This window comes from Seriola lalandi, unplaced genomic scaffold (assembly GCF_002814215.2).
Source record: "Seriola lalandi dorsalis isolate HSWRI2012SDOR001 ecotype SW California unplaced genomic scaffold, Sedor1 jcf7180002054917, whole genome shotgun sequence".
Taxonomy (NCBI): domain Eukaryota; kingdom Metazoa; phylum Chordata; class Actinopteri; order Carangiformes; family Carangidae; genus Seriola; species Seriola lalandi.
Genome location: NW_019525469.1, coordinates 73,538 through 86,037, shown reverse-complemented (window position 1 = coordinate 86,037; position 12,500 = coordinate 73,538). Strand labels below are relative to the sequence as shown.

The 12,500-nt window shown below is 40.1% G+C and overlaps 1 protein-coding gene across 1 annotated transcript in view; it reads left to right on the top strand.

Annotated features, from left to right (window-relative positions):
• LOC111673374 (neural cell adhesion molecule L1.1-like) overlaps nucleotides 1-12,500 on the top strand; it is a 52,573-nt gene that overhangs the window by 20,966 nt on the left and 19,107 nt on the right. Inside the window, exons 3-10 of the mRNA XM_087169831.1 lie at nucleotides 2,503-2,517; nucleotides 3,872-3,974; nucleotides 5,288-5,457; nucleotides 7,007-7,129; nucleotides 8,313-8,483; nucleotides 8,999-9,113; nucleotides 10,784-10,968; nucleotides 11,944-12,075. Coding sequence (XP_087025957.1) covers nucleotides 2,503-2,517; nucleotides 3,872-3,974; nucleotides 5,288-5,457; nucleotides 7,007-7,129; nucleotides 8,313-8,483; nucleotides 8,999-9,113; nucleotides 10,784-10,968; nucleotides 11,944-12,075 — 1,014 coding nt within the window. The remainder of the gene's footprint in view (nucleotides 1-2,502; nucleotides 2,518-3,871; nucleotides 3,975-5,287; nucleotides 5,458-7,006; nucleotides 7,130-8,312; nucleotides 8,484-8,998; nucleotides 9,114-10,783; nucleotides 10,969-11,943; nucleotides 12,076-12,500) is intronic.

The window sequence follows — 12,500 nt, the reverse complement described above, 5'->3', positions numbered from 1 at the left end:
ACCAAAAACAGATCATACACAGGGAATCAAACAGGACTTAAACACGAGAGAGCTTGAACACTAGGGTAACAAAGACAATCTGGCAAAGACATGAGAAATGAGGCGGGGTTTAAATACACAGGAAACAAGACACAGGTGAAAGACATTAGGCCGGAGACAGCAATCAAAACAGGAGGGAAAAACCAGGAAGTAAAACAAACAGCAACACAACAGAACCAAGACTTCAAAATAAAACAGGAAATGCCAATAAAATGAATACAGATCCTGACATGTTCCAGATTTTCTATTTAAACGATTTCCTTAATACATCAGTTAACATGTAAAGACTGGGCGCGCTCGCACTAGTTTTAATTACTTCAGCTTCACTTTTGAGAAATGTGTCTCCTCCGTCAGTTTGGCAGATGATTCTAAATGCTAAATACCCATGAGCATTGGGAGCTGTTACTATGGCGACAAGGTCGGTCAGAGGTGAGAGTAGGAGCAGTAGTGACCTCAAGACCTTTGTTGTAGAATTTGCAAATCAAAACACAGCACATAGCTGCTAAATTCAATGAAATTTGGCTTTGATTTAATTAAAGCTGCTGATTGTAAAATCAATTTTCTCAACCGTAAAACTTTTAGCTTTCATCTGCCACAACCTTTTTTTATCACGCAACACAGTTGTTAATCTCCTGCACTGTTAATTCGGCCAGGAGAGTTTTGCATTGATCCAAGCCTTTAAGTGTCCCAGCTGTCAGTCATGTAAACACTGTCTCTGAGAAAATACACAGGACTTTCACCTCTGGATCCAGGGGCGTCTGAACCAGCTTGTCTCACTTGGCAGCTCCACACATGTTCAAACATTCACACTGTGGTCTCGGGTCGAGAGTTACAACCATAAAGACGCAGTATGGCCTTGAGTTACTATTGCTGTGCCCGTCTAGCTTTCCCCTCGGACGGCAACATTTACCGTTGAAATTCATATACATTTTTAAGCAGTTGGCTAAAACTGTCACTATGGAACTTCTTCCAGCTGATTCGCTTCAAAATGAAAACTCACTGCAACCTTCATACCGAATATAATGCTAAAATAATGAGTTTGCATATTGTTTCGATTTTTCAACACCATAGGCCTATATGACGATGACGATGAACCAATGTGTTTGGCAAATGTAGTTAACTCGGTTTTGTTGGGGGTTGCTACAGTGTGAACTTTCCTAAGCGATATTAAAAGCAGGACTTTAGCTTAAACTCTGATTTAGTTGCATCTTTGCCCCCTGCACAGTGCTTCCTGAGAAGAGGATTTTTCTAAGATAAACCTGTAGTCCCCGATAATAATGTAGTTGGCTAATGATATTCTCCTTGGCTTTTGAAAGCACTGAGAAATGTGTTGCTAAGCTATGATTAAACAAACACGGTTCAGGGAAGGGGTTTAGCAAATGGTCAAAACTATCAAAGGAGTTCATGGACACCAATGATCCTAGTGAATGGTTGCCATGGTTATCGTTCCGACAAATATTTGCCCAGGCCGTTAGGTTTGGAAATGAACTACAAGGTCATACCAGTACTTTAAACCATCTGCAGAGTATACTGCAGTATTTCAATTTTTCCATTCACGGTTTTCAGCATCAGGTTAAACTTGTAGTGCAGTATGAAAGTACACATGCATTATCACAAGGTATGTTTTACAAAAATAGAAGTAAGCTAAACATCATGATGTTTTTTGTTTCGAGCAAATACTGCTGAAATGAAACAAAACAGGAAATAATTGTTATTGTCAGTGAAGTTTTCCTTCTTCCTCATCTTGTTCATTTATCTGCAATTATCTGTGTTTGCTCTGGTCTTTGTTTGAAATGGTCCTGAAAATGTGGTCTTAACAAACTTAACATTTAAACAGGTTCACCTAAGCACAAACATAAATACACTTATCCACACAATCAGGTTAGAATGATCTCTGGCCCCAGAGCAAGTTCAAAGGTCAGCAGACTTAGCCAGGATGGTCCCAGAGGAGAGGAAGAGGGGATGAGAGGAGGAGTCAGGTTCAGTTCGACCTTCAGCCGACGACCTTCTCCTCTGGGCGGGGCAGGGAGAGGAAGATGTAGAGGAAAACGAGAAGAAGTGAGGGAATGGACGGAGGATGTACATGAGAGGGTTAATAGATGGATGAAGGAAGACAGGGAAGGTGAAGAGATGAGCGGAGAGGAGAGGAGAAAGAAAAATGAAGGGACAGATGGCTGGAGAGGGAGATGCAAAGGAGAAAAAAGAGGGGCATTATGTAAATTGATCCGGGACGCCAGCGAGTCTGAGTCAGAAAACTGAGAGGAAGGCAGATCCTTTAGACGAGTCATTATAATGTCAACGTTATTTAGAATCAAGGAAAGTCAATAAATATTCTCTTTAATCTGCCATCAACATCAGCATCTATTTTATCAGCTCAGTGTGACTCTACAGCATTTTAAACTTGCCCTTGTCTAAGTGTTTTCTTTTCTGCTCTCCTTCCACTGCTTTCGCATGGACAAACAGATAAAGTGCATAACAGTAAGTGACTCTCCTTGTTGTGACAATGAAGAAGTTTTTGTGTGTGTGTGTGTGTGTGTGTGTGAACTTGTGTGTGATGGCTCTCTCTTGATTGCTAACATCACAGACACTTCATTCCCACACACCTGTCATACAGATGATGGAGGCCGTCAGTCCAGTCTGTTGTACTGTTGCTGCTTCGCTGCTGACTGTTCGTCCTCCATCATCTGTCCCTGCAGCCTCACAGTCACACAGTGAATCCCCATTCACCAATACTTGTCTTGATTTCATGTGTCAGATGGGTGGATTTTGGAGAAATAGAGTCTCACAGCAAATAATTCCTCTGCAGAGGGAGGGGTATGTAGTTATGAGCCCCCCCACAAATTTAGCAAGCTGTTTCCCTCTGCATCCACTCATTCAGCTAAGCTAATATTTAGCGTAGAGTATGAGATTGGTATCGATCTTCTCATCTACCTCTCAGCAAAAATTGAATACTCTAAAATGTCTCAATCGGAGTCACAATGTTACCACAAGGAAACAATAAAATCATAAACCCTTTTGTTTTTCTTTTTCTTTTTTTTTCTGCACTGTTCTGTGTGCAGATCTGACTGACTGTGTTCGTCACAGACTGCAGGTTAACTGTGGTTTTCTTCATTTCTATCACACTTTCAACAAGCTCACTCATTTCCAAGTCCCTTAGCCAGGCACTTAGAGCAGGATGTGGTTACAATCCATTACATGCTGTTGATTTACTATGCAGGTTTTACTGTAATGATCAAACTAGAAATTTGATATGAATCATTTAGTCCTTTTGCAAACTTTGTATTTAGCCCAGCAGCTTTAATGAGATGGAGAAAACTAGCAAAAACAAATGGTAGGTATTCTCATTTCATACAGTAACGTTAACAGTACTAATACTGTACAGACCGTGCTTATGTCTAAAGCACTGAAATAAAGAGAGACTGAATGAGTGATGAGATTAACACTAGTTAACTAGTTTGGTAAGAGTAAAGGATAATCGGTTTATAGTTAGTTCAAAGTAAATGGTTGGAATAGATAACTAGTTAAAAGTAAATCTCTAAAAAATAAACTAAAAATATTGTTTGACGTCAGTTTGAAATCAGTTGAAATGAACACATTTGGAACACGTGGGTGGCGTTGATGAAGGGTTATTGGAGTTCATCTGACAGGGCCGTGGGCCACGTCAGACAATCAGGTTGGGAAACATTGATGTAGATCAATGGAGGTCTGGTCTCCCGATAAAGAAGAATGCCTGGACGTGTATTTGCTTGGCTGTACTCAGTGGTAATTACTGTACGATCAGTTGTACATCCCAGAGTATTTCATTACTGTGTGTGTGTGTGTGTGTGTTCAGTGTCACAGCCTCCAGTGCTGACGGAGATGCCGACATCGTACACAGCCTTTTCTCAAGAGGACATTAATCTGCCCTGTGAGGCCACTGGTAACCCAACACCCATGTACGTACAACAGCGAGACCTGGGTTTCATTTACCCAGCGTGTGTGTGTGTGTGTGTGTGTGTGTGTGTGTGTGTGTGTGTGTGTGTGTGTGTGTGTGTGTGTGTGTGTGTGCGTGTGTGTGTGCGTGTGGGTGTGTCTGTGTGTGTGTTTGTACAAATATAATGGACAAACAAGACATATGCATGTGTCTGGCTGTTTGTCCATTTTCTCCCTCAGGCCTTTCTGTTGGCATGGATATAAATGTACCTCTAATGAAATCACAGCAATAACAAAATAATCTCTCTTCCTTTCCATATCTCTTGTCTTTTTTCTTTTCCTCCCACTCCTCCCTCCTGCTCTCTCTCTTACCTCCTTCCTCTCTCTCTCTCTTAAACTTCACTTTTTCTGTTTTGGAGGATAAGGCTGGTGATGTATATTTTTGTGTCCACAAATCTGAGGACAAGACTTAAACCAACAATGTCTTAGTCCATCTCTCCGCAGCCCATGGATTCCTACTGAGAACATAATAATAAGACATAAATTTAAACACCTCACAAATAGTTTTGTTTAAAAAAAAACACACAAAAGAGGCTCAGTAATTTCCTAAAATCTCTGGTTACAAGTGCATCTGTTGAGGACTATTTTCAGCAGCGGATTAATCCACATTTGGTGCTTTAGTGAGTATTGCAGTATGTGTGTTCATGATGATGAAAGAATACCCAATAGAGTGGCTCGCTGATGTGTTTTTTACAGTTTTGGGACAACAATTAAGCTCTATGGCACAGAGGAATAAAATATAAGGCTTTGGAAACACAAAACTTCACAGGATTTGTTGACAAAAAGAGACTAAGACGTCATATCCTTTAAGCTTTTCCACAAAGACAACAGCAAAAAATACTACCAATAATCAGGAACATTGTATAAACTTTAAAGGGATAGTTTGGGTTATTTGACGTGGGGTTGTGTGAGGTTGTCATGTCTGCATCTGTGTGTAGGCATACAGTAGTTCAGCGGTTGAGAAAAATGGGTGCAGCTTTGTTACAGCACAAGTGAAAAAGAGGATGTGGATTAATCCGCCACCGAAAATAAAACAAATGCAATATTTCCTCCTCTTTGAATAACTTTTGATGAAAAATACATTTAAGTTATTTTGTTGTTGCCATAAAAACGAATTTACTGTCTTAATCTGTTGTTAAAATAAAAACTTTTAATCCCTTGTATTGTCATTGACCACAAGATCTAAATACCTAATATTTAGATCCTCACACTCGTAGTCAAATTGTCTTTTAAATGCTGTTGATGTGGTGAAAAACTTTCCCTTTCCTGTCTCTAGTTTCCGGTGGATAAAGGACGGTAAGGAGTTTGGCTTCGAGCGTAAAGGATCTGGGACATTGCAAGCTGAAGACGACGAGCCCCTCGACACTTACGAAGGCTTCTACCGCTGCTACGCTTCCAACAACCTCGGGACTGCCATGACACAAACCGTACACGTCATCGTGGAGCGTGAGTCACACACACACACACACACACACACACACACACTACTGTATAACACATGTTGATTCATAGATAAATGAAATGTTATGAAAGATGTACAGTAAGACACACACACACACACACTTCCCTCTCTGTCTAGCTCTTCTTCTCTCTCCTACACACACATAAACACTCCAGTGACTCAGTGAGGTTGACTGGGGCCACCTGTTCTGCTCTCTCATCTCTTGTTACCGTGGCAACCATTTCCTGGAGACAGAGCGGTGACGTCACCCAATCGGGAGGGTGCACAGACTGTAACAGATACACAGCAGTTAGAGCAGAGAGATAGACAAAGTACAGGACAGTAGCGTAGTATCAGCTGCACAAACATCCTACTGTTCTCTCTGTCATTTTTTACAGTTTCTGTTTGAATAAAAATGATTGAATCTATTTCTAAAGTTAATGTTGTCAGAAAAAGACAAAAATAAACATTACACATGTAAATAAACATTATTTGTCATAAAGTATCAGGTCTAGCAAAGCAAGATACATTAATACAAATTTCAATACAAGTTTCAAATCACTTTTTTTCTGTGCTAAATGTTATTTATTAAAAATAGAAGAAGAAGGTTTTGCAGCAGCAATGATGTGATCCCTCACTGGCTTCCCACCTGTGAACACATTATATTCTTGCAGCTGTGTACAGCACAACTGCTCCAATAAACCCACAGCTCTCTGTCTGTTCAGCAGCAAACAGCAGACAGACAAAGTCAGCGAGCAGCTGGTGAACACAGTGGAGCATTTAGCAGCTAAATAGCCAGATATTTCCCTCAGGAGCTGGTGGAGACCAAACACAGAGCTAAAAGAGAGGGAATACTCATCAGGTGGACACAACATCGCTCCAAAGGAATGATAATGTTACTCTGTCTACTGGATTTGTAAACAGGAAACTGTATCCTTGTTTGCTATATAGAAAAATCAATTAATGCAGAGTAAACCTCAGGACGTGAAAAGGTGAGACGAATCACATTATGATGTAGAATAGACTGGGACTTCTACATGTAATGCATCTCTCATTTCACTGCCCCTGTGATTATGAATAATCCCAGCATTGTTTGTGAAACCCTCCCCTCCCCTCTGCCATTAACATCCCTGCTATTTCCTTTGATCAATAGTGTTACGGCAACTGTGAAGCAGTAAATGCTGCGTACAGTATCCAGTATGAAATCAACCTGTATTCAGAAAGCTGGCTTGATGTTAGCTGAAATAGAACTGTAAGCACTGACTCATTGCAGGTTCCCTGCAGCATCTTACTGCATCATCACTGCTTCCTGAACTAAACTGTTCCTGAGACCGAGACTGTAAAAACAACAGGGAGAAAAAAAGCAACCACTGATGTGTTAAAAGGGCACAGGGTGATTTTTCTTGTCCTTCTTTAGTGAATCAACAGGGAGCTCATCAGATAAAGTCACAGTGAGAGTCAGTTCAACGTGTAAGATGTCCTGATGCATTGATGATGTGTGATGTGAGCTGAAGTTCTTAACGAACAATTTGCTTTTGTGTTTTTTTTTTTTAGCTCAACCGGTTCTTCAAAAACAGCAGAAAGTACGTAAGCGAGCGTACGAGGGAGAGAGCATCGTCCTGTCCTGCAACCCTCCAGAAAGCTCCACTCCTCCGCACATCCACTGGATGGACAAGAGTGAGTCTGTCTTTCATCTCGGCTTCGTGCCATCTGTCCAGTTTATTAGCTGCTATTGTAACTGGTTTCATGTGGTTTCATGGTAATTTCATGATAATTGAAGTCCATACAGTCATTAAGAAGGGATTAAAAATGCAATAAATAAGATGTTAAAAAAGGGTCACATTGATAAAAGGTTTGTCTAAAATATATCAGTTTTGAAATCATTTTTGGATGGAAATTAAATGCCGTTGATGTGAGGCTTTGTTTTATTTTGGAGAGAAACGAGTCACATGACCAGAAGCGAATGGTATGACCGTGGCATTGTGCATGAATGCAGAGGAGGGATGTGCGGCTCCAAAAATGACGCACACGCCCGTTGTATTTGATTTGTTATATTTGTGTATAATGCTGTCGGTGTGCTTTATACGGACAATGTGTGACCTTTTCCGTATTTTCATCTGATTTGATTTCTGTTGTGTCAACATGGTTTGGCTTGATATGTGATGGACACCAGCTTAACATGTTATAGAGCTGCTTATAGAGACACTTAAGAGACTTTAAAACAACGCAGAGACGTGTGTTTTGAACTTTTATGTTCTTTTTCTTGCAGTTTTCACTGTCATCGGATGTTTAATGAGAAAGAGAAATAGAAAATTATTTGGTGGACCAGTGTAGCTACAGGGACGGTCAGACATTTTATCTGTATCTGTCTGTCTCTAAAATCTCCGCCCCGTTGGAAGGATTTGCATCGCACTGCTGCATTGCAGACCATTTCCACTCAAACTAATGAATGCATCACTGTTAAGCTGATGACTCTTTATATTTTTTTTCATTTTTTATATGTCCTTTTCTCCCTCCCTCTCCCTCTCTCTCTCTCTCTCTCTCTCTGCCCGCCTGTCTCATCCTGATGAAATAGTACCTTTTAAGTTGTCAATTTTGTTAAAGTCAGACTTGAAAGCCACGACTGAAGTGCTCTCAAGAGTGTTCCCCTCAATCTGAAGAGAAAAAAAAGCTTTTTGCTTTACTGGTACATGTTTAGGAAACTAACAGCGTTTCTGTACCATAGCTGCACACAACATGTTACAGTACATCAAAGAGGAAAGAATATATCACATCCTTGTTTTCAATTGGCTGTGTGTGTGTGTGTGTGTGTGTGTGTGTGTGTGTGTGTGTGTGTGTGTGTGTGTCTTGTTTGTCTCAGGGATGGTGCACATCAAGCAGAGTGACAGAGTGATGGTCGGCCTGGACGGGAACTTGTACTTTTCTAATCTTCTGAGGAGCGACAGCAGGGACGACTACATCTGCAACGCCCAGTATTCAGCAGCCAGGACCATCCTCCCCGAGACTGCCGTTACCCTCACTGTCATACCCAGTGAGTACACACACAAACACACTGCAAACCCATAAACCCCCACAAGAAGCGCTGGGTTTATTTAAGTCTTAACGGACAGAACCATGAGGAACCACAGCAAATTATTTGTTTTGTCAATATTGCATAAAGATTACAGAAGTAATGAAAAACCCAAATTAAGCTTCCAGAGCAGCTTCAGTTCTTCTTGTACAGCATTCTCCCAAAAGATATTCCTCATGTGGTGTTTTGCTGATGGTGTCAGAGCAGAGTGTTACAGTCCAAATCTCCCTGTCGGGACCTGCTCAGCATTTTTACAGCCTACATCACAGAGCACAAATAGGACGTACACTGATGATTTAGTACTGCACTCCCATAAAGTTAGGGGGCTGAAAAAAAAGAGGGTTTTTTTATCTTGATTGTCAAAATCAAAGCAATGGAAGCCGAGATGTCCTGACTTTTAATCAAACCTCCAAATCAATGCTCTCTCTCTCTCTCTCTCTCTCTCTCTCTCTCTCTCTCTCTCTCTCTCTCTCCAGGTAATGACGTTGCTAATGGTAGAAAACCCCATCTCTTTCTCCCCATTGGCACCCACAGCACAGTGAACACCCTCAGGGGTCGTAGCATCACCCTAGAGTGCATCCCCAAAGGCCTGTAAGGATCTCACTTTGCATTTCCATAGAAGTGTGTGTGCGGCCATTTCAGTGTGTGTGTGTGTGTGTATGTGCAAGTTGTCTGATATGCACCCTATCACCTTCACACAAACTCATTCATTCACCATCTTTTATTTCGAGCAGTAACATGTGACCTGTTGAAGGAATGACGATGTGAAATTTCACTTCAGAAGTCTGACAACAGGTTGTATGACACCCTGTGTGTGTGTGTGTGTGTGTGTGTGTGTGTGTGTGTGTGTGTGTGTGTGTGTGTGTGTGTGTGTCCTGGTTCTGCAGTGAGTGTGTGCCTGGACTGTGTGCTGCTGCACATGCATGAACCAAACTCAGCCCTTTTCACCTAAAGCGAAAGGTGAAGGTGAACATAGATCAGAGGGTGTGGTGATCAGTAGATACACTCTCAGCCAGTTGCATCATCACTGTGAAACAGCTGAGCCAATCACAGTGACACATGACAACAAATTAAGTATTGGTTTTATACACCACAAATAGAAAGTACAGAGGCCCTGAGAGGTAAGTGATTTTTTTTCTTTTGCCAGGATTTTTCCTCAGAGTTTTTTTAATGTCATATGTGAAAACAGACTGACTTTTTTCCAGGTTTATTTTTATAAGTTGAAAACAAAATATCAAAAGTTGTTTCAGTTTTCCCTCAGATCTTGTTTTCACAGATGAAAAAAGAAAAGCCCTGCCAAAAAGCATTTTCACTTGCCTTTCATTGCTTCCATACAAAAGGCAGCTGGTAAATTAAAACCAGTTTGGTGAATCAGATGAATTAACAGAGATTTAATAACATGTGTGTCCTGTTGCCTTCAGATGTTTACACAGTATACACACATTGGAAGAATTACTTTTATTCTGTAAGACACAAAACACAAAAACAGACAGACAAACAGGCCAAGTGGGATCCTTTTCACTGGAAACACTCTTATGCAGCGTTTCCTGAAAAGGACGTTTCACAACATTAACAATCACATCATTCCTGTCATAGTGACCCAGCCAAGGACAGTGTTCCCACCAGATCGCTTGCATAAATGTCAGATAACAAGCACTTAACGAACCCCTCGACAGGTGGTAACACTCTCAAACTTGACAGCAAGTCGGGCAATGAACTCCAACACGAAGACAAAACACGTGTTAAACCACAGATCATAATTTCACTCACACGTGTCGGGGTCAAAGGTTGAGCCTGACACTTCATTATTGGCTTTGGAAATAGTAGTTTGATATTTTGTGTGACACCGAATAAGGACTGAAGATCCTGGTTCTTCATGCGCACTCACACACACACACACACACACACACACACACACACTCAGACACAGGTTTCATTCCTTTTTATTAAATCACTTCATATCTCTTCTGTTTCAGTGCTGTTTTGTGTTCGCTTTAATTATCCTTCTTCCCCCCTGATAGTTCCGTCTCCATGGCGATAAATGGAGTGTCATTAACATTTTTCCATAACGATGACACGGGGTATTGCACCGTTAACAAGATCATCTGTGTTCATTCAACTCTAATTTCCTCCATATCGCTCTCGATCCATCAATCTCTTTCCACCGCTCCTCCCTCTGTGATCAATCCTCTCTCACAGTCACATCCATCTTTCAGTTTTTCTCTTTCCTCTTGTCGTCCTAACCTCTTGTCTGTCTGCAGACCCACGCCCAAGGTGGAATGGAAGAAGAAGGACGGCAGCCTGGATGAAACAAGCGGCCTGGTGGAAAACAACGGCCGCTGGCTTCACTTCAACAGCATCAGCCAGAGCGATGACGGAGAGTATGAGTGTAGAGCCTCCAACCTCCATGGCTCCATCACACACTCCTTCACTGTCACTGTGGAAGGTAGGCTGCTCCACACACAGGAACACACACACATGATGGGACTGGACATGTTGGTGTACGTGTGTCATTTTATCATCAGTGAGTCACTGATATGTGTGTTTTATGTTACTTATCGGTATTCTGCTATATGTATTCATGATTAATTCAATTAAAGTGAGCTATTTGTGTACTTTAGTATATTAATGATACATAATTAGTAAAGCTTTATATCCTTAACTTTATTGTACTTGACTGTGCTATTCTGAGATATCCAACAGTGGACTATTTTACCTTGTACTTTGTCACCTTGTTCGACTATTTATTATTCAATTTTTTTTTATTCAATTATATTTCTGCATAATGAGTACTTTTACTTTTTAAACTTTATTTTGCTGATAATACTTCATCACTTTTATCTGAGTAATACTTTAAATCCAGAATCTCTTGTGTTTTTACAATCAAACAAAGAGCACACTGTTCTTTCTCTGCTGATGCTGAACTTATTTTTCAGTAATGAATTAAATCTGAATTGATCATATTATCACAGCTAATTTAACAATGATATAGTAATAATAATAATAATAATAATAATAATAATAATGATATAGTAGTAATAATAATAATAATGATGATAATAATGATAATAATAATAATAATAATGATAATGATATAGTAGTAATAATAATAATAATGATGATAATAATAATAATAATAATGATAATGATATAGTAGTAATAATAATGATAATGATAATAATAATAATAATAATAATAATAATAATAATAATAATAATAATAATAATAATGATATAGTAGTAATAATAATAATAATGATGATAATAATGATAATAATAATAATAATAATTTTTAAAGAGTTTTAATTCTTGATGATTGCTTTGCTTTCATGTTTTTTAGGTTCAACCCTTTTAATCTAACTGTTAAATCAACAGCTCCTCAGTGACTTCAGTACATCACAGTTGCCTGTTTTGTGTTGCAGCGGCTCCTTACTGGGTGAAGGAGCCTCAGAACCTGCTGTACGCTCCCGGGGAAACTGTGCGACTGGACTGTCAGGCCGAGGGCATCCCGACCCCCAACATCACCTGGAGCATCAACGGTCAGCTGCTCTCAGGTACGACTAGTTTTTCATGTTTTCTGTATCTTCTTTTCAACTTCTGTGTTTTTTTGTTTTGTTTTTTTTCTTCAAGTAATTATGAGTTGTTGAGCTTTATCATACTCAGCGATCAGCACTTTTTACAGTGTGTTACACTCTATCATCATTTTATTGCACAAAGGTTGATGTCAGGAAGAGGGATGAAAAAGAAAGAAAGTAAGAAAGAAAGAAAGAAAGAAAAGAAAAGAAAGAAGGAGGGATAAAGGGATAAAGGTAGAGGAGGCGGAGCCTGTACCAGCTGCTGCTTCAACTGTTGGACAGCAGCGTCTTGTTAAACATTTCTTTGTTCAGTTTCTGTTTGACAAACTCACAGTATCATCAAATCGTTCTGTCCCACACTCGTCTTTCTAACCTTTTCACCTCCTCCATCCCCCCCCCCTCCT